The 21,479-nt window shown below is 39.7% G+C and overlaps 1 protein-coding gene across 8 annotated transcripts in view; it reads right to left on the reverse strand.

The window, feature by feature from the left end:
• Positions 1 to 21,479, reverse strand: part of DGKG (diacylglycerol kinase gamma) — a 189,093-nt gene that overhangs the window by 6,897 nt on the left and 160,717 nt on the right. For 6 of the 8 annotated variants that reach the window (XM_039850497.1, XM_039850498.1, XM_039850500.1 and 3 more), the window contains 3 exons: positions 17,813 to 17,933; positions 15,540 to 15,600; positions 3,688 to 6,673 (listed from right to left, as the gene is read on the reverse strand). In XM_039850497.1, the coding sequence (XP_039706431.1) occupies positions 6,575 to 6,673; positions 15,540 to 15,600; positions 17,813 to 17,933 (281 nt within the window). In that variant the 3' untranslated portion in view covers positions 3,688 to 6,574. Of the gene's footprint in view, positions 1 to 3,687; positions 6,674 to 15,539; positions 15,601 to 17,812; positions 17,934 to 21,479 lie in introns of those variants that run through there. The other 2 variants (XR_005650210.1, XM_039850501.1) reach the window with 2 other exon arrangements.

Consider the following 21,479-nt stretch of genomic DNA (forward strand, 5'->3'; position numbering starts at 1 on the left):
TATCTTATTATGCTGATATTTTACTGTGTTGTAACTCCTCTTCTGTGCTGCCTTTTTATTCTTTGTCAATTCTGACCTGATCTCTAAGAAGTAGAATGCAAATATTTCTGTCTTTCTGTCCAAGTTGAATTTCATATTTTCTGAATCACGAATCTGCCCTCCATGTGACCTAGAAAGCCCTTTGATGATCCATATTTAGCTGTATCCATCACTCAACAGATGTCTGGGTAGTTAAAGGCCCCCATGAGCTCCTTCTACATCCTGTGGTTTCAAGTTCCTGAGTTGTTAGTGAAAAAGCTTTCATCTACACTACCCCCACCCCCACTTTCCCTGTCCGTTCTAGGGTAGAAGGACAGATACCCACTTTAGCTATTCATTCACTTAACAAATATTTACTCATTATCCACTACATGCTTGATACTGGGTTAAGATGTTATCTTCTTTGCTTCCAAACTGCATTTTCCTAATTGGACCCATTTAGAGTAGTCCTCCACGTTTTCTGATTATTTCTCTGGAATCTGCATTGAGCAGCCAATTAAGTGGTCTTTTCCATTTGCAGTGTTTCCTGGCCGCTGGAGACTTGGAGACTTGATTGCAAACTCTGATGCCTTGCTATTATTCACCTGCCATTGCATCCACAGATCTCAAGATAACATAAGTTCACCATGGGCTCCATCTAAGGTTGTTGAGTTAGCAGGTGAGGTTGCAGGGCTCTGCTTGCCATCCTGCACTTGGGACATAAAGAATGAATTGGTAGCAAGGGTGGAATGCCCCAAAAGTTAAGCAGCTAATTTCAAAAAACCCTTAGTTTTCTGTATTCTCTGGTTTCTCACAGAGATGCCCATGAAGAAAAATTCCTCTCTGCTTTTTGAGCTCTCTGGATCTTCCCATTAGATAGCATCTCTTGGCATCTGAAAGGCAGCCTGCCATTCTGTTCTTCTGTGGAACACAGATGGCCCAGCCCACGCCTATCACTAATGAGGATCACATGCAAAGCCTTCTTGCTGGAGGCTCCCTTCCTCATCCCTAGCCCTCCTTCCTCGAGCAGGCCAGTCACTGTTGACCATGGCATTTAAGTCAGAGAAGGCTGCTTGCTGCTCTCTCACTTACAGAGTTGAATAGAAAATCTATTAGGTAGGCTTCGGAAATGAGTCCCATTCAGCTAGAATTTGAAACACTGATAATTAAGGGATGGCTGCCAATTTGATTGCAAGAGTGTGGTTTTAGGTTCCAGCTGTCCATGGAGGCTGTTGAGTTTAAATGTGAGCAAGCACTGGAAGTTCTTCAGTAGGAACATAATTAGATGGGTATACAGAGATTGACCAGATAGGGGTCAATTTTTCAGTGCTGCTTAATCTCACCCAGGATGATAGCAGAGTTGTAAATAGTTACATAAGAATGTTGACATTAAAAAATCGTAGAAAAAGCATCAATTTTGATGTGAGACAGACCTGTTCAAATCCTAGCTCTACCATTGCTGTCTGACCATGGACAAGGTACTTCAACTTTCTATGCACTAATTCATTTATCTGTGAAATAAGTACAATGCAATATCATAGACTACTCTGAGGATTAAATGGAATAGCACATGAAAAGATCTTGACACAGTTCCTTGCACCCAGTAAGCAATAAATGGGAATTCCCTTTCCTTTCTCCCTTTTTTATTTTCTCTCCGTAGTAGAAAGTTGAACGATGCACTCCAATATGGTGGAACATCAAGGTAAGCTAAAAACAATAGCCCCGTGTGAAATTCTATACAATCCCATGCCTTTGATTTATCTAAAACTGGATTGATATTTGAGATGTGAGATAATTTTTTCATTGTTATTGCAAATTGGACGCAGCTCTGGTATTTGTGACCATGAGAAGAATTCCAAACTGTTATTATGGTCCCCAACAGAAATGCAAAATTACCTTGGGGTTTAATACTGTAACTCATTCCTTTAACTCTCAGAGCTACCAAGGAGAGATCACCACCACTGGCTGCCCTTGAGGGTGCCAATGAGTCTGGTCATTCCTGCCATGTAGAAGTGGTCAGTACCCACTGATCCAGAAATCTCTCTGGGAGTCACTTTTTATTCTTCAGAAGACAAGTAACACTGAAGTATGCCGTTCAAGAGGAAGTAACAGACCTATTGATTTAACACTGATGCCTACAAAAACAGTTCAGCAGCATTTTGGAGAAGGTACATCAGTCACTGCCTGTTTCCTACCCAACCATGTCAAAGCTTTTCCTATAAGAGCAGTTGGCTATTTATTTCCCCACCAGGCAGCCCTTTCCATATTGGACCAGCTCTAAAAGCAGTCATTAAACTAAATAAAAATAGACTACAATTTTGCTCTTTAGACCTGGTTCTGTTCTCTGGAGCTACGCAGATAAGTCTGACCCCTGGCAGCCATCATGTTTCTTCTTACTTTCCCCCAATCTCTTCCCTGCTCAGGGAACACTGAGTCCAGATCTTTCATTCTTGCTTGAAGACACATCGAACAATGGGAATATGGGGACAATAAAAACAGTTAAACAATCACATAGAAGAAACAAGAAAGAGTGTCTTAAGAACAGAGACTCCTTGGCATAGAAAAGTACTTTTTGGAATACTATTGCAGAGGATGGTTACTTGCATGTTCCCATCTCTGCTGAGAACAAAAAGAAGAAATGGTGGACTTAAGGTAGTGTGTCTGATCTACAGATGTTGAAAGACAGAGGTTTCCATGGTTCTTTACTGTGAGTTCTGAGTTAAGCCTCTCTATACATCTCCTAGAAGGAGATCTTATACTTGACCACAGAATTCTTTTTTTCATGGAGCATTTCATGGATACTAGTATTTTATGAAACACATTTTAGAAAATTATGGTTTCAGATATGCTGTTTGAAATAACCTCCTGATTGATTTTTGTTGGATCCTGGGACTGGTGGCCGAGGAACACTGTGACGTTTCCTTCCTCAGAGGGTTGGTAGACTCTTCCTCCCTCCCATCCCTCGTCTCCTCCTCCCTGCCTTTAACATTAACATTAGGCACCCACCTGCTCTGGAGTCTTGAGGTATAGGCCTGAAACATAGGGAATCTGGGAGTCTAGATCCTTCCCATCCCCATGATTCTATTTTTATGGATCCCAATTGTGGTAGTGTTCCACAGAAGGTACAGCCTAGCTGGGACAGGAGGTAACTGAGGGTTTTGGCCAGCAGGAGAGGGGGCTAGAGATGGGAAAAGTTGATGCAATTATTTTTGGCAGGAGTTGGAACCAAAGCAGCAGGAGAGAGTAAGTTTTAAGACTCTCTGGCAAAGTAACTTCCTAATCTGTCACTGAGTATGTGTAAAAAAGTGATTAGTAGGTCTCTATATTTATCATGATTACTCACAAATATGTAATTTACATAATATATACAGCACATTAAGTACTATGTCACCTTATATAATGTGCATATGTATAATGTATATGCATGTTATGTAACACCAGTCTGGAGGCTCTTCCAGGTTCTGCCAAGTATTTCCTAATTTATTTGGCAATTTTAACATATCTTTTCCATCTGTGGAAAGAACTCTCTTGAGAGGAGCTGGTCTCTGACCTGAAATATAATTAACCTACTAAGTTTATCTCCATTCTCAACTCACTGGAGGAAACCCACAAAGACAAAGCCACAATGAGGCACAACTCCTAGCCCATTAGTCCAGGGACAACATGATATGTTGAAGATTTCTTGTTTTATTCTTTTTATTGCTAGTGGGGTAGAAACATGGGGGCAGATGAGAACATGTCTGTGGCATGACCACAATCAGAATCAGATGAGGAATAAGAACTGGATTCTCCCCTGACTGCCTGTGTGATTTTGAGATGATACTACACCTCCGTAAGCCTTGTTTTCCTTATTATCAAGATTGGGATGATAATAATACCTTCTCTGCCAACCTCAGAGGGTGCTGCGTGGACCGCTCTGATATGGTACTCTACAGTAGGAAACTACTATCACAGTAATTGACGGATGAATCCCAAGTTCAGATTAATCGACACTAGGCTTACTGAGGTTGCTGAACTGGAAGTTCAATTTCACTGAAGTCTGTCATACTCTGTGTTCTGTGGAAGACTTGAGACATGTCTCTCAAGCAACAGTACAAGTCCTATGCACTAGAGTAAGTAGAGTGGGCAGGGGGCCAGTCTCTCACTTGTGAATCTCTGAGAATCAGTTTCACCTATTAATAGTGCCATGTCTCAACAGCCTCAATCTTGGGGGATAGGGGCTGAAACATATGCAAAAACTTCTGTAAAAGTCATAGAATCAGTGACCCCCAACCTGAACCTGTGTTCGTCTCAGAATAAAGTGGCTTCCAAGATAGTACCTGTTGTCATTCTGGAGCTTGTTGGTCCCATCACCAAGGATCCCATCATTCAGGATATTCTTCGGGTTGCCTGGTTTTCCCCTTGCCAAAGGTTCTGCATTGTTAGCTTGAGCACGATAGCCCTAGATGTCTGTCCTGGATGACCAACTCCTTCAGAGTTAGGGTCAACACACAATCTCATTTTTCCATTCCTTGTGCGAAGCTCCTGATCCAGTGCGAGGAAATTCAAGGAGGCTCAGTGGAGTGATGACAAGTGGGCCCAGGTTTCCACGTGAGAAATCTCAGAGGGGATGGAGGCCTGAGGGAGTAAATGCATTGAGGGAAATGTTTCTCTCTGTCAAGAGAGCTCCACAGATACTTGCCCTTATAAAAGGAGGGTAATGTCTGCACTAACTGAATGAAGCCCACTGGGCTCTGCCGAGACCTCTCTGTGTACTGGTTGGCAGTACCTTGCAGAAGGTGCCTCAGTCCTCCTGTGATTCTCCACTGAGGTCATTTCTGCAGGCAGGGGTGTTTCCAGACTGAGAGACTATGATGACCATGATGAAGTGATATGTGGAGAGCTTAATTTGCTGGTTTGTCTAGTGCCTTCAACCCTAGACTGACTTCTCACCAGTTCAGGACAGAGAGGGTCTCTGGGAAGCATCATGAGGCCTCACTCTCTCGTGTGGGCTCGTCCCATCCACACATGTGCTGCATATTCATTCTTCCCTGGCAACCTGGAGCCAAATGGAGTTATTTCTCAGTGACCAGAAATGACCCTTTTTCCAAGATGTGTGGATTATTTTTTCTATTCAATATCTTCTTAAGTGGCACCTACTCCCAAACTACATTAGCTAAGAGACCATGGACAAGTCTCTTAACTTTTCTAAGACTCAGTTTCCTTATCCGACAAATGTAAGAATAAATCCTGCCCAGTGTATCTTTCAAGGTTGTTTTGAGGATCCAGAATAGGAATTCTCAGTCTTTCTATGATAAGAAGCTACTTTCATTTCCCTTAAATTTCAAAGTCACCATGGGGCAATGAGTCTTGACAATGAAATGGTGGGATGGGGGGTAAGAACCTTCTTTTTCTTTCACTTTCTGTTGCTATACTACATATATATTTTTTTCAGTCAGGAAAAATCTATTAGTAAATAAATATTTATATTTATAAATATATATTCTACACATATGTACACGCACGTAAGACCATCTGAAGGGCCTTCACGTCATACTCTGGGAGTGATAGGTGCAAAGATGCAGGAGGGAACCCCCTGATGGTTTGTCTCTTGGTCTCTTCAGCAAATGGCCTTCCCCTCCCGTCTTCTCTGCCTTCAGGAGCAGTCTGCCACCAGGGCTTGGAACTCAAACAGGAAACACTTTGGCTTGAAAAAGAAAGAAGCTGGGGGTGTTTTTTTCTTCCCTTTTTACACAATATTATGACACCCATTTGAAAAATAAATCCTAGTTTCTCTGCTTTCCCTCCCAGGTGTTCACAGAACTAAGAAAATAAATACCACATCTAAGGTGTGCTGTGCAGGCAGCTCTGGGGGCTCTTGGAGCAGTCTCTAAATAAACACACAGCCACCAGAAGAAGGCTTTGGGAAAATAACAAGTGCCCACTAACAGCACAGAGAACCAAGAATGGAAACACAGCTTTCCACAGCCTTTCTGCCTCCTCAGCAGGTTCAGGGAGAAGTTGTCGATCGAAGGACAACCAAGAAATCATCGTGCACTTGCTGAGCCCTGCCAAGGGTTATGCTCTGAGAGTCGGAGGACATTGGTCTCTTTACAGAGGAACCTTTGTGTACATTCTCTGAGACGAGAGCTCTTTCCCTTGGCCACATTCAATCACACCGTCGGCAAGAAACTTGTAGGCTGCTCCTTGCGAGTGTCTATGAGGAAACTTGCAGGCTGGTGGGAAGAAAGAAAGATTTCTCCTCCAGTCTCAGAAAGTCCTGCTCAAGGACTTCTGGGAATGTGGAGGTTGCTGCATGAGCCAACCATATCCTGGTGGGCCTTATGTCCATTCAAAATGTTCTGTCGGCACTGGCTCTGTTGGGGTGTGTTCGCTGTTGAAACAGAATGTATGGCAGGGTGAAGGTTTCCTCCCAAAGGGTGGCTTTATTTCCACCAGTTAGAGAAGAGAGAGTTTGTGTATTGTGTGTGTGTGTGTGTGTGTGTGTGTGTGTGTGTGTGTGTGTGTGGCAGTTTCTTGTTTTCTCTCTTGGTTTAACTGGCATTTGACACATTGCTTAGTCTTTAGAACGACTCTTTCTCCTCAGTGAAAAGAAGCTGCTCTTCTGGGGAGGCCCCATCATCATGGGCGCTTGGTTCTTGTGAATAATTTTAATCTAAAAGCAAAGAGGCAGAAAAGAATTAGTGGCATGCGAATCCCAGTAGCCTATGGGTAAGTGAGTCGCAGAGAGCAGGAAGGCCAGCTTTGGGCTGGAAGGAGCCTCATGAAAAAGGACAACTGTCCTTGAACAACTTCAGAATTGGCAACTGGACCCTGACTGGGCCTGGAGTTTGGCACTGCTGGAAGTGAGGGGCGGAAACACTGGGGAGAGACAGGTGCGAGCTTCCCACGTGGCGATCAACTCGCACCTGTCTTGTGTCCTTGCTATTCATAGACTCTCAGAATGTCACGGCCGGAGAAGACCTCAGAGGCCATTTCACTCAACCCCTTTGCAGGATAAAGGTCTAAGGTCACACAGAAAGAGGCAGAGCCCAGTTCTTCAGATTCCCAGAGCCCAGTTCTTCAGATTCCCAGCCTCCACTGCTCCTAGCCATTTCTGCTTGGGCAGTGCTGAGATGTCAACCAGTAACTCAAAGTTGACCTTCCGTCTGACCTCTGACCCAAGCAACATCATCTGGAGAGTTTCCAAGTGACTCTCTTATGTCTTTCCTCTTTTTTTTGTTTTCCAGGAAAGACCCGACTTTCTTTTAAAAGCTTTTTTTTTTTTTTAATTTTAGAGTTTATGACTATTTACTCTTGTAAACTTTAAGTTAAATCCAAGTGAAAGACAATGGTGAATTCTCATTTTTGCCTTTCTTCTCAACCTTAGCCTCACGGCATGGCCTGAAAATGCTTAATCCCTATTTGAATGTGGCCTGGTGACACTGCCATGTTAATAATTTGCATTACCAGTTCATCAACTACATTTATCAAGTATGACATGTGTTCAGAATAGGGAAATGATGTGGGACAAAAAGCACTTAGGATCCAAAGTCCTGGGTTTGGGTCTCAGAACTCCTACCCACTTTGCCTTGAGCTTTTGAACAAATCCCTTAACCTTCTAAACCAGGGCTGGTGGAACTGTGATATGAGGATAATAACATTTGTCCTATTTTTCTCACAAAGAGAGAAATAGAATGTAACCGTTTAGTAATTGTTGTCTTACATTGGAGGAGGAGAAAGATATATGCCAAAAGAAAAAGAATCGGTGAGCCCATTCTTATGGTTTTTACCACGTTATTGGAAATGATGGTGTGACCACAGAGAACGACAAAAGAACTCTTGGAGAGACCCAGCAACAAATTTAAATTAACGTAGCATGAACCAAGTGGTGTCAAAAAGAAGTTAAGTAGGGAATGAGAAGAGTCTGAACACAATTAAGGAAGAATTTTAAGATTTGAAAAGAAGGGAAGGAAATGCGTTGCTGAAAACAGAAAAGGAAGGCACTGGGTAGAGGGACCACATGTGAACTCGTTGAGTAGGGGACAAAAGATGAGAAATGAGGTTAAGGATATAGATGGGGCAGTTGGTATAGGGATTTAAGGGGTTTAATGTGAGGTAATAGGGAACTATGATAACTTTTTAAGCTGGAGAATAACATGATGAAGAAAGAGTTCGAGGGACATTATTCAACTTCTGTTGTCAGGGTGAACTGGAGAGGGAGAGAGTCTGGCCAAAAGGGTATTACTGCAAGCCAGGTGTAAATTTATAAGGCCCCAGGGTATAGAAAGAAAAAGGTGGGACCGAAAGAGGTTGTAGAGAATTCCTTAGTGATAGAAGTTGAAACTGACTCTTCTGTGGGTTCCCACCAGCCTGGAGATCTAGAATGGGAGTCGACCTTTCTGTCTGGTGATAGTCACTGGAGGAGCGAACCAAGACTACAAGCACTACTTGGTGTTATGTGCCTTATTATGGGCATTATGTTTATTCCAGAATTTATGGAAGCGAGGCATAGACTGAGGACTCTGATAGCACTTCTCTGTGGCATGTAATTTAGCACTCTCTGATGACAGCAATTTGTGGTACATTTCCTTGTGGTAAGCCTTCTCTCACTGCCTGAGCACATAAGCCCTCTGAGGGGAAGAACTTCACCTTATTTACTTTGGTGTATTTCCTGAGCCAGCTCAGTCTCTGTTCAGAGCACATGCTGTAGAAGTATTGTTTGATTAGCGCACCAAGAAGAGAGAGAAAATGTCCTGGCAGTGGGCATGGCTATGTTTGGGGCAGTGAGTGGCAGCTGGTGCTCTGCCTACATTTCCCGCTGATGGAGCCCATTTTTTTAGACAATAGAGGACCCTTGCTTCTCCTTTTTCTCTCTCTAGCTGTTATTTGTTTGCTTGTTAGCACCTCCAGGGCAAAGAGGAGGAAGTGAAACTTGAATCCCTCTCATTTGTTTTTTCAGCAGTTTTGACAAAGGTCTTGATGGGATAGGAGTTTGGAGATCCTAGGTAACTTGAGATTTTGATGTGTTTTGTTGATTCTAGCACTATAGATAACTGAGAGTGGTGTTTGTATGTACAAACACCGAAGGCAAGAAGTATGAGATCATAATCTCTTTTGGAGTCAAAGAGATGTCAGTCTCTTACCCTTATACCTCCAAATGAGGAGGGGCGACTAGAGTTAAATAGGAAAGTTATCATTTTAGAAGATAGCTCAATGTGGCTAAAGCTGCCTTTTTCAACTCCTGATGGAAAGAGCATCCCACATTTCTGTAGTTAGAACCTAGCTTCTCTGATAATTGGTCAGGTCAGGCAATTAACTCAAGTCTCCATGATTTTCTTAAAAACCTTACATAACATTTACAACATCTGACAAGCACTAGGGACAGCAGCCCCATGTTCTTCATTCTCTGCTCTGTGGTAGAGAGAAGTGATGCAGTAGACTCTTGTGTGATAGCTCAAAATTCACAAAACTACTGAGGCATATAATTCTTCCTTTAAACTGGAGTAAATTTTAAAATTTCAGTAGTGCTGGGGGGGTGACTGTTTTGGGGGCCATTTTCTTCAAATTAACACATTTTTTTTTATCACTTCAAGATAAACAATAAACTTAGGGACTTCCTCCTGAACATTACCCTCTCAGGGCAAATAATTTGAATCATGTCCAGCAAAATGGCCAGTAACCATAAGTGTGAGCCCTTCTCCAATCATTTGGGAAGAATCCAAGTCTGCCCTAATTTTAGCTGGAGATAAATAGAAAGGCACAAACCTGCAAGTTCTCAACTAGTCTTTGTGATCTTTTAAAAAGTCAAGGAAATAGTCCTGCTTAAAGTGAGCCTTGGGGAGGACAGGGGTTTGTGCAGTCTTTCAGGTCTTAGCTATTTCTGAGTTCTTTTAGATGTTAGGATGCCCTGCTTTACAAGAATGTTTCCTGCCAAATATAACTTTCAAATATAACTGGACAATTGGGTTTTGCTAGGGGTGGAGAAGTCTGGGATTTCTTGATAAATCTGAAGTTTGACTAGATTATTGGTTCTCAAAATGTGGTCCAGCAGCATCAGCAACTCCTGGGAACTCATCAGAAATGCGAATTTTCAGGCATCTGGACCTGCTGAATAAGAAACCCAGCAATTTGTGTTTTAAAAGCTCTCCAGGTTATTCAAATGTATACTCAAGTTTGGGAATCACTGGACTAAAGAAGTAGAATTCCTTTTAACCTTGAGATCCTACTATTATCCAACTCTGGGAGAAGATTCTTAATTTTAAGGCTCAAATGATGCCGCCTAACTGTGATGGTAAAGCCTGAGAGGTCATCTTATAGTGCTGCAAGCACAAGGCAAGTTTTTAAATAATATATTTTTATATACATATATCTTATGTATAAATAAATATATGCTCATTTTTGAGAATTTAGAAAACATGGAGAAATTTAAAAAATTACCTAGAGATAACTGCCCTTAACTTTTTAATATATTTTTTCCAGTTTGTTTCTATGCTTATATGTTTTTAATAAAACCCAAATCAGCTTCTTAATCTGCTGTTTTTATTTAACATTTCGCAAGCATTTCTGATGTCATTAAAAATTCATTAAATACGATTTTCAGTAGCTGAAAATTATTCCATTTGATGAATCACACATAGTTTATCTAACCTTTCCCCTAAATGTTGGGTGTTCAGGTAATTTTCATTTTTTTTTTTTTTTTTGCTATTATGAATAACATAGAAATTGAGATTCTTATAATCAGTTCCTGTATTTCTGGTAACATGTATTTTACTTAGAATAAATACCGAAAAGCATATGAACAATTTTAAGGGTCAAAGTAAATGAACTGGATCAATATATATTAATATTTGTAAGGATCTTCTGGATACATGGCTCCAAACGCTTCCCAGAAGAGCTGTACCCGTTTATATTCTTCCCTCTCTGTTTGAGTGTGCTGGCCTCCTTCCACCTTTGACAGCAATACATATTATCTTTAAAAGAAAAACAAATTGTGCTAATTTGGTATGTGAAACATGGCAGGGTTTTCTTAGTATTTTAATTTGAAATTCTTTTCCCCCTTTTAAGTATTATTTAAGTTTCTTAGCCCGTGGCATTTTTCTGTGAGTTATCTGTTTACAATTGCATTGTTAGTATTTTTTCCTGTTTGTTTCTAAAAGCTCATTATACATTATGGGAATTAACCTGCTCTTTGAGAAAGCTATTGCAAACATCTTGTCCTTGGTCTTTTAAATATCTATATTGATTCTCAACTTGTAGAGTCTTAAATTTGATAATAGTCAAATATGTCACTTTTTTCTTAGAAAGTCCTTGCTCGCAGTGTAATTACAGTCACCTATTTTTCCCCTCAGCTAGTAACATTTAAGTTTTTAATGAAATTGCAGTGTTTTTGTTTGTTTTTGGAGTATAGTCTGAGGTGAGAAGTTGGTATATAATGACATTTTTCCAAACAGGCAATTTCTTGAATAATATATGTTAAACAGTTCATTCCTTTCAAATTAGCTTCTGGTCTTTCTTTTTTCCCTTCATTAGTTTTTATTTGTACTAGGGTTTCTTAGGGCTCTTCTCTGAACTGTGGATTCATCGGTACAATATTATTCCAACTATTGTGGCTTTATAACTTTTTTATTATCTTGTGGGAGACTCTCATATTTCTTTCATAAAATGTCTTAGCTATTCAATTGTTTTGTTAAGTTAAAAAAATTGCATTAGGATTTCGTTTGATATCCCAGTTTAGAAACATGGGATATTTCTAAATTTGAATCTTTTTTTTATATTGATTATATCTTAAGTCTTCTTCACCTATTTTTGTATACCTCAGATTATATGATAACTTATAATTATTAATAAAACCATTACCACATTTATATTTTATTACATTTATTATATATTTTTATATTTTAATATCTTTGATCATTGTTTTTCTTTTTAAAATAAGTTTTTAAACATTTGACATATTTAAAGAACTAGTTCTAGATTTTTCTGTTTCTTAATTATTTAGTTTCTACTTTATCTTTATTATTTTCTTCCTTCTGATTCTCCTAAGTTTGTTTTATCTTCTTCTAATTTTGGAATTAGTCATTATTTTTTTTTTCCTTTTTAAGTGATGGCTATATATGAGATTTTGAATATACTTCCAAATACAGTTTGAGCTATCTTCTATAAGTTTTGAATGAAAGCCTTATAATTTTTATTATTTTTTAAATAGTCAACAATGGTGGTTTTGATCCCCTCTTGAATCTACTGTTCTTTAGAGAATTTAAACATCTCTGAGTAATTGGATTTTGATGATTTATTCACTTATTCTTCTATTATTAATTTCTAGTTTTATTATTCTGTGGTCAAATAAAATAATCTTTATAATTTCTGCTTCTGAATTTTATACAGACTTTTTTCTTTGTAAACTTGTTTATAATCTATTTTAGTAAATACTGTATGGATTTTTGAAAAAATGAGATATTTAATTTGTTTATAGGTTATCAAGTTATTTCATCCAAGTTTTATGTCATTTTTTCTTTTTTTCTAATTGAACTCAAAGGCAGAAACAAGTATTTTAAGGCCTCTCAATACCTTTCTTTCTGTCAACTTTTTCTTATATATTTTTTATCAGGATATATATTGATAATGTTTTTCACACTATATGTTTTGATTCTGTTATTAGATACCTAAACTTTTGACCATTACATCTCATAATTGAGTATATTTTCTATAAAATAAGATGTGACCTTCTTTATTTCACTTTATGTTTTTGGCATGTTGGAAAGTTAGTTTGGCTATAATTAATGAAATTAACAATATTATTTCTTACTTTTAATTTCTTTATGTTTGATAAAGGATAAGACAAATAGATACATGTGTCTTTTGTTTTGGGTGTATCTCTTCTAAGAAATATATCATTGGATTTAAATTTTTAACTCAATATGAGAATACCGTTCTTTAGTAGGAGACTTTAACATATGTTTTTTGTCGTTATTGATCTATTTAGTCTTAACTTCTTTCATTGTACTTTAAAAATTGTTAAACGTTTGCTTATTATTTACTTTCTGTTTTTGCTACATTGATGGGATTCATAAATTTTATTCTCCCACATTTGAAATGTGTGTCTTGTTTTTAGTTTCACTGAGTGATTATCTAGGTATTAAAATTCTTCTGATTCATATTTTTAAATTATCAAAAGAGAGAGACAATGAAAGTTAAGCATATTTTTACTATTCCTTCAATGTCTCCTAAATGCTTTTAGCCTTGGTTAATAGAACTTTAGGGCTGGGGTCCAGGTTACTAATGTTTACATTATACATCTTTCAGAGAATGATTTTGCCATTTGTGTTTATTTGTATAACTGTATTTAACAGTTTTTAAAAACTTCATTTTAATTTAACTGGTTTCAATTTTTACCAAAAGTTTTTTGTGCTGTGATGTCTCATCATTAATCCTTTAATTGTGAACCACTGCTTAGTTGGTGTGTGCCTTCAGGAAAATGTTTCAATAAGGTTACTTTTGTTTTGATTCTTTCAAGTTTAAGAATAACTTCCTGTTACCTTCTGTTATGGACTGAATTGTGTATCCTCCCGCACCCCTAAAATCATACGTTGAAGTCCTAACTACCAATGTGACTGTTTTGGAGCTAGGGTCTTTAAGGAGGTAATTAAGGTTAAATGAGGTCATAAGGGTGGGACTCTAATCCAACAGAACCGGTGTCCTTATAAGAAGAGGAAGACACCAGGAATGCACATGCACAGAGAAAAGGCCATGAGAAAACACAATGGGAAGGTGGCTATCTGCAAAATAAGAAGAAAGGCCTCGTAAGAAAGCAACCCTGCCAGCACCTTGGTCTTGAACTTCCAGCCTCAAGAACTGTGAGAAAATAAACTTCTGTTATTTAAGACACCCAGTCTGTGGTATTTTATTATGGCAGCCTGAGCAGACTAATATACTTTTACACATGGATTTCCATGGACTGCCTCCCATAAAATCATTGGGTCACAAATTTTTTCATAATGAGTTGTAATCTCTGAAGAGTGGCATGGAGAGTGGTAGGGGTGGGGATAAGAGGACTATTTGGCCTTTTCAAAAAACCAGTGCTTAGATTTAGGGGAATGGCAATCCAGTTTTCAGTTTTCATTGAACCAGGTGGGAGAAGGTTTCGCTTCTTCCAGGTTTTGTTTTTGTTTTTTTGTTTTTTTTGTTTTTTTTTTTTTTTGGCGGGGGGTGGGGAGAAGACAGGAGGAGCTTGGAAAGATTTTTCTCAATTCAGCTCCATCAAAATTATAAGTAGTAGAAATTTCCTCCAACCTTCCTAATTCTAACAAGGTAGCAAGCTATTAGTGGTTTTTTTCTATAATGTGTTTTCTTTTTCTTAGTCTTCATAGAAATAGAAGATTGAGGTTAAGATTTTGCAGAAAAATATCTACTTTTGACAACCTCTATTGAAGATGCCATCTCTAGAGTCTCTGTCTCTAGGGACCAGTTCTATAATTTGTAGAAATTATATGGAACAGAGAGTTACAGAAATACACCTACAATTCAGACACAAGAGAAATCTCATGAAAAACTTTTCTCTAGTAGGCCATTTGATGTTCAGAAGGGCTCAAAATAGCAAGTTTTTGAGTTGTTATCTGAATACTCTATTAGAGTGAGGAAGCTTAGAAACATTACTTTTGTCTTTTGAGATTTGTACACTCACGACAGTATAGAGGATATTTGTGAACACCCTTGGCCCTGAACACCAGGACAGTGGTTTTTCTTCACCACGGAGTTTCTAGCTGGGTTTCTAACAGAGAAGGAACTAAGAAGGGAGGCTGCATGGCTCCCATAGTAGTGCTAAGTGGAGAGCTAACATAGGTACGGTGAGTCAGGAAATGAGGATATCCTTTTTAGTTTTTGATCATTTGTTCAGTCCCTCATTCACTGTTCAACAAATATTATTGTGCAACTATTAGAAAACCAGGCACAGTGTTAGGTGCTGGGTGAAGAACATAGACAAAACTGATAACTCATGTGTTTACCCTTTCAGTGGAGTTTTCAGGTACCTCACGGCTGTGTGCACCCATGGTGAAGTGTGTCTGTACATTGTGGGAATTCTCCTCCAGTTGCTCCAGTGCTTACAAGGACTGGCTGGAAGTTCTAGGGTAAGTGCCGATTTGGTTTTCACATAAAAAAGCACTTTCTAACAATTAGACTTGTTCATAGCAGAACAGTGTTCCTTTTGGGGTGGTAAGTTCTCTGCCATTAGAATGACTCAAGCTGAGGTTCTCAAAGATATTGTAATGAAGTCTCAGAAGAATTGTGAGCTCTTCGAAGATGGGTCTATGTTTCATTTAATTTTAGAACTGGTGCCTCACAATGCCTAGCACATTCCAGGTATTCAATAAAAGCATGGCAGGTAAATGAATAGATGGATGAATAAAATAGAAGGGAGGCTGCACTAGATGATCTCTCGAAGCCCCTGCACCTCTGAGATTCAGCGATTTCATATTCGGTCAGTACCCAAAAGGGGCCAAAGATTAAGCTTCTTACTCTTAGCTCAGATTGGCAAAACTCACCATGCAGGGTGGCTGCATCCAGGGCTCTCCATCCACTTGCATTGGCAGCAGCTTGTTCGTCCTGGAACCCCGAGAATTGAGAGAATAAAGTGAGCTTCTTGAACTCAGAGAATTAGGGCTGTGCCCCCAGGAAAACAGAAATGGGAAGACCTTATCTGCCCATGTAAGAGTGGTTATCTAAGACTCCCCTGAACTCATGTCAAGGATTACAACTGGGTCCAGGTTTAGGGATCTGAATTTTAGTAAGTACTATAGGCAATTCTGTTGCCTTAGTTCTCAGATCCTCCTTTGGAAAACACTGCCCTAGTTGAGCAGTGAAATTCACAGAAGTCTGGGAAACAGTCGCCAACAAGTATGGCAGAATCACTGTTGAGCAGACCCCCAGTCAAACAATTAGCCGGAGGGCCTACGGATAGTGCCAAAAACTCCACAATGAAATGGGAAAGGTTATGAAATGGGAAAAGGCCAAGTTTCTATGTTGAGTGAGAGGTTGCATCATGTCAATGAGGTAATGTCTCCAACCTGTACAAAGTACAGCTCAGGTGTGAGTGTGTCTTGTTTTGTCCCTGATCCTAACCATACCCTCTTTTATCTCTTGAGCGGTACTCCACTCTGTGGCTGCACAGACTGTGGACCTGACTTAGCTGGGAAATGTGGTCACTGGGAAAATTGTCTCCAGCGGTAGGAGGAGAGTAGAGGAAAAAGCATTGGTTGCTTTCTTGCTTGGGACAAGGTTTGTCTGTCACACGGATTGTTAAAAGGAGAGAAACAAGGTCTAGCGACTTCCTTCTGTAAAAGTTGTGAATTCATACTACCTCACTTTTGGGAGAAAAGGAAGGTCCTTTCAGAGGGCTCTGGTCTTGGGAGAGCAGAGAACAATTGCTACCTACTGGCTAGAAAACCCTCACCTGGCATCTGCCCTGTTTTTGAAGTTATAAAATGAGGGAGGCAAGCTGTGTTTTAATGTAGATGATTCTCTGACTCACCCTAAGGATATTTAATAATAATAAAAATAAACCTAATAATAAAAGAAATAATAAGAGGAGAAAGTGAATTTCTGTTTGGGAAACTGAGGAGAGTATCTGGAAAATGCCCAGGAGGATGGGGTTTCTGGCTCACCATCTCTATTTCTATTTGGAAACAGGTCTACCGAACAAGAATAAAAAGTCCTCCCTCTTTTACATGGCTTTTTGATTCCTCTGGGATCAAGGAATGGCTTAGATGTGCTAACTGGACTTATTCAATATTGAAGTCATAGAGAATGGACAGGGAAGGAAGTACAGAGATTAATCTGGAAAACTGGGGCCCCGGCACAACAGTCAAGAGTGAAAGAGGAGAAAACTTAGGGGGAATAATAGAAAAGACAGAAAAGGCACAGAGAACATTTATGAAGAAAACAGGTTAGTGGAATAGACTTTTAGCTAAGAGACACCAGGGAACAAGTTCTGGGGACCTTCCTGAGGGACGCAGGGGAGTGTCAAGAGCAGAGTTTCCTTAAACGTGCTCTGAGGACACTCGCCCAAGAGGTTCTGGGATAAAAGGTTTTGTGATCAAATAACTTGGGGAAAGCTGTGTGCTGTAGTCCCCTCCAGGAGATCCTTAAGGCACCCTAATAGATTTGATCTGTAGAAATTGCATGGAAAGAGGAAAGGAATAAAGACTTCTGAAATAATCAGGTGGAGAAAAATCTGATTAGTTGGATTGATTAAATAGAAGCAACCAAAATCAGAGGATCCCCCCTTTAGACTCCTTCTCTTCCAGAGGTCTGCAGTGGCTGACTTATGTGGTCCATATCATCATCCTCTTAGTCGGTTATGACAAGTTTGCTAATGTTGATGGTTTACTTCTGTAAAGGCATCTAGGAAATAGTATTTCTAAGGCCACTAGCCAAGAATGAGCAGAACAGAGCAGAAAACTTGGTTTTTGTCAGAGTGTGCCCTCTGGCATACATCTAACACTTTAATCTGTAAAGATTAAAAAGGCAAGGAGTTGGACCTCTGATTCTCTGGACCGAATAATCTCACACTTCTGTTTACAGAATTTCACCAATTCATTCCAAGAGGACAACAAACTGGTTGTGGTAGATCCTCTAATTGATGTCCTGGATGGTTGCATTACATTTAGTTTGGGAAATGGTCTCCAAAGACATTCTTTATAAACGTTATCAAGCTTCTGTCCTCCACTCTCTCTGCACTGAAATCCAAAGATGTCCGTAAAAATATGAAGAGAAGTCATTGGAGATTTGGAGGCTGCTGGGTAATGAGGAAGCATACCTGATGGTGACCGAGGAGCACTGGGCCAGCCTCCTGCCCGCACTCTTCAAGCCAGTGTAGATCTGCCCCATTTCCATGGCTCCCTCTAGCCCCACCACTTCAAGAAGCTGGTCACTGAGGTCTGCAGAGTGAGACAATTAAGAGCAGTGCATACACATCTCTCTGTTCCTAAGGCTGGTTTGGGCCAGAAGGTCTGGTCCCTAGAAGTCCAACCCAGAACTATCAATATCCCTTCATTTCCCACCAAACAGCATTTTTATACTCACTCTGAATAAGGAATTTCTTCAAAGGTCACTAAACGTACCTTTTCATGAACAGAAACCCAGTTCTAGTGAAAAAAGGTGTTGATTCAGAACATTAATATGCATCCAGTGAGTAGGTTGGCATATCGAGAAGCTTCTTGAAATGCAGAGTAACATAAATTGTTAACCATCTATTTCTGAAGTTATTTTCAAGCTAAAGATGCATTGCATTGGGATTAATATAGGAAGGAATGTTGATGAAGGGCATTATCCATGGCTGGATCAAGTTTCTCTTCTTTGAATATCTAAATAACAACTTGGCCCTATTGACAATGACTGACAGTTAATTAACCTCAGTTTCGGCTTGTGGTAAGCTAGTGGTGAGCCAACCTCCTTGGACATCCTTCGGGAAATCAGTGACCTCTTTCGGGACACTAGGAGGATAATCTGAGCCAAGGAAAAGAATATTTCACCTACACCAGATTATTCTGGGTCCACAGGAGAAAAAGAAGAACAGGAAATATGAGTCTCAGGCTCAGTGTCACAACTGATTGATGGCCTCTCACAATGACTTCTGATTCAGTACCTGGAAGAGGTCCTTTTCTTCAGTTCCTGAGGCTTAGATTGTACCTGCCCAATTTCTTGTGAAAGCAATGGCATGATCAAGGTTTGATGTTGGGCCCAAGACTCACTTTTATAACACAACTTTTATTTATTTAAAAGCAAAATAAAAAGGCAGATTCTATAAAAGCTTCCATTCCTTTGCCCACTAAGGCAAAGGTACTTTTCTCATAGGTTGTAGCTAATCACTAACATCTTATTAATGTTCATAAACTAGAAAATTGTGTCTGTATTAATGCTTTTGTTTATTTAACAGGAGGCTTCTCTCTTCTAAGGTATCTCTTGGTATATTGTAATAGTGTTTGTTAAGGTTGGCAAGGAGATATTTGGGTTTGTCTTTACTTTTTTGTTTAGATGACTATTGTTTAAAAAGCATTCTCTTGATAGATGTATTTCAAATGAAGATAGTGAAACAACCATTGGGCTGACCATAAATGTGTCAACATTGCTACAGTTTGACTGGTGATCACTAATGAGTAGCAACTGCCAAAAGACACACAAATTGCATTAGTTTTTCTGTGACACCCATGAAAAGATACTGTTTCCTTGAGGTCTCCATCTCACTTGGACTTGGAACAAGAAGCCATGAAAGGATAATGTTTGTTTAGGAGATCTTTCCAGGCTCTCTTAAGGAGCTTAGATTCAATAAACAACACATGTTTAAACCTCTAGTCACTTAATTAGTTCCCTTCTTACCAAAGAGCGTTGAATAACCATTGGCTAATCTTAGCTCACTGTGTCATTTCATAGCTTGCTGTGAAATCAGCATGGGTTATGAGATGAGAGAGGGAGGGGGAGGGGAGGGGAGACTGAAAAAGAGGGAAAAGGAAGAGAAATATAGAGTGTCTAGGGGTGAGGATGGTGGGGGATTTATATTGGGGTAGAAGAAAGGAGGAGAAAAGAGAAGCAGAACTTTGTATAAGTTTCTCTAGTGGCATAGAGACAGATGTCTTATAAAATGTTGCTCTTTGTACCCGTTTTGGCATCTGAGAGAGCTGCCATAGTTCGATGTTTTTCCTCCTTGAAACATTCCCTGGTAACAAGATGTTCTAAGAAGCAGAGGACTTAATCCACTCAAGTGTTTCAGCTTTTACAATGTCTTGGTCTTTTAACAAATTTTCCCGTTGAATGGCTTTAACTCTAAAGTTGTTATCACTTCCCACACATTACCTTGCAGCTATCACTTCCCACACATTACCTTGCTTCCTGGCTCTAGAAGAGAAGTAATGAAGGCTGATCTCATCAGCATGGTGGGTGTGTGGGGGGCAGAGGCTTGCACAAATGTGGGACTGAGGAGATAAACGTAGGGGAAGGGGCTAAGATCTTGGTACACTTTTTACTATTTTGCCTTTGAATTTGTATTTGTATTCTGACTCTTCCCTGGCATAAAGAGGGTAGGATGACTCCTGTCTACTGCTGAAGGAAGACTCGACTGCTCTTCTGTTTCTCTACCATTGTCTAAGTGATCTTTCTTTTAACTTCCTAGATGCCTACCAGAAAGTTATGAGGTAAAGAAATCTATTTAACTTTGTTTCCCAAACATATTGGACCATGAGACTCTTCTTTTGTGTGTTACCTACAAAAAGTCCACGGTAGTTTTCTCTAGAATACACTTTGGGAAAGTCTGGCATTGATTCCCTTTACTTTTTCTAGCACAGCGATACTTATACACAAATTAAATCTGGAGTTAAAATGAAAAAGAACAGAATGCAAGTCAAGGTCCAGGCACACAATACAATTAATGTTCAGAACTTTTAGACTCCGGGATCAGGACATATGGTACACCAGGTGTCTGTTTTACCTTAGGTACCAATGATTCAGAGTGTGGTTTTGGCAACTTATATCATCTCCATATTGTCTTATTACTCTTCAACTCATTAGTATTTAAGATGGAATATCCACATACCTTAGTAAAACAGGAATTAATTTATTCACTCACTTATTCGTCCAACAGTTACTGAGTAGCATCTAAGTGCCAGACACTCTGTTAAGAACTGGGGATACAAAATATTCTGTTCTTGAAGGATTCTTGGCCAAGGGAGAAAAAGTGTTAGGTGTAGAAATGCAGTAATTGAACTATACAAATAAGGAGGCCTGAGTAACTGATTCTGACTGGGCAAGGTATGGAAGAAAGGTGTCACTGACGTTTGAGAGAGGTCTTGAAGGATGAATGCCAAGGTAGTTTGCTGGGTGAAGGAGAAGGAAGAAGGACATTCCAGGGATAAGGATAATCATGTGTAGTGCTGGATAGCCACAGGATGCAGAAAGAAATCCATTTAGCAATAAACCCACTTGGCAATTTCATTGGAAAATATAAAATACTTCTACCTAAAGAGAATTACTGTCCAGAGATTTTTTTTTTGACAGGACTATAGAAAGAGGGTGCCTGGGCTGGGCACGAGCTTGCTGCAACCAGAGAGCTGGCCTTTCAGCACTGTCCTCGGTAGCAAAGCCTTGTGTAGTGCTTTGCGTGCAGTGGACACTTAATATACACTCTCCAAGAAAGAAAAAAGATGAACGGGGAAATGGAAAAAGGAGAATGTGGCAACAAAGGAAGAACAGCAAGGACAACAATAGCTTTTCCGATCTGGACCACTTGATTCAGCCTCCCGTGTGCAGTTTTATACATGCAGATCTGCTCATGTCGTCCCCATCCCCAAAATCCTTCAGTAGCACCAATCATAACACCAAGTGCTGGGAAAAGAAGATGAAATGTGCGTCCTTTCACACCTGTGATGAGAGTGGCAGCTGGCAGAAAACTATTTGGAAAGAAACTTTCATACTGCTGATTCATTAATTTCTTT

This window comes from Pteropus medius, unplaced genomic scaffold (assembly GCF_902729225.1).
Source record: "Pteropus medius unplaced genomic scaffold, Ma_sr-lr_union100, whole genome shotgun sequence".
Classification (NCBI taxonomy): domain Eukaryota; kingdom Metazoa; phylum Chordata; class Mammalia; order Chiroptera; family Pteropodidae; genus Pteropus; species Pteropus medius.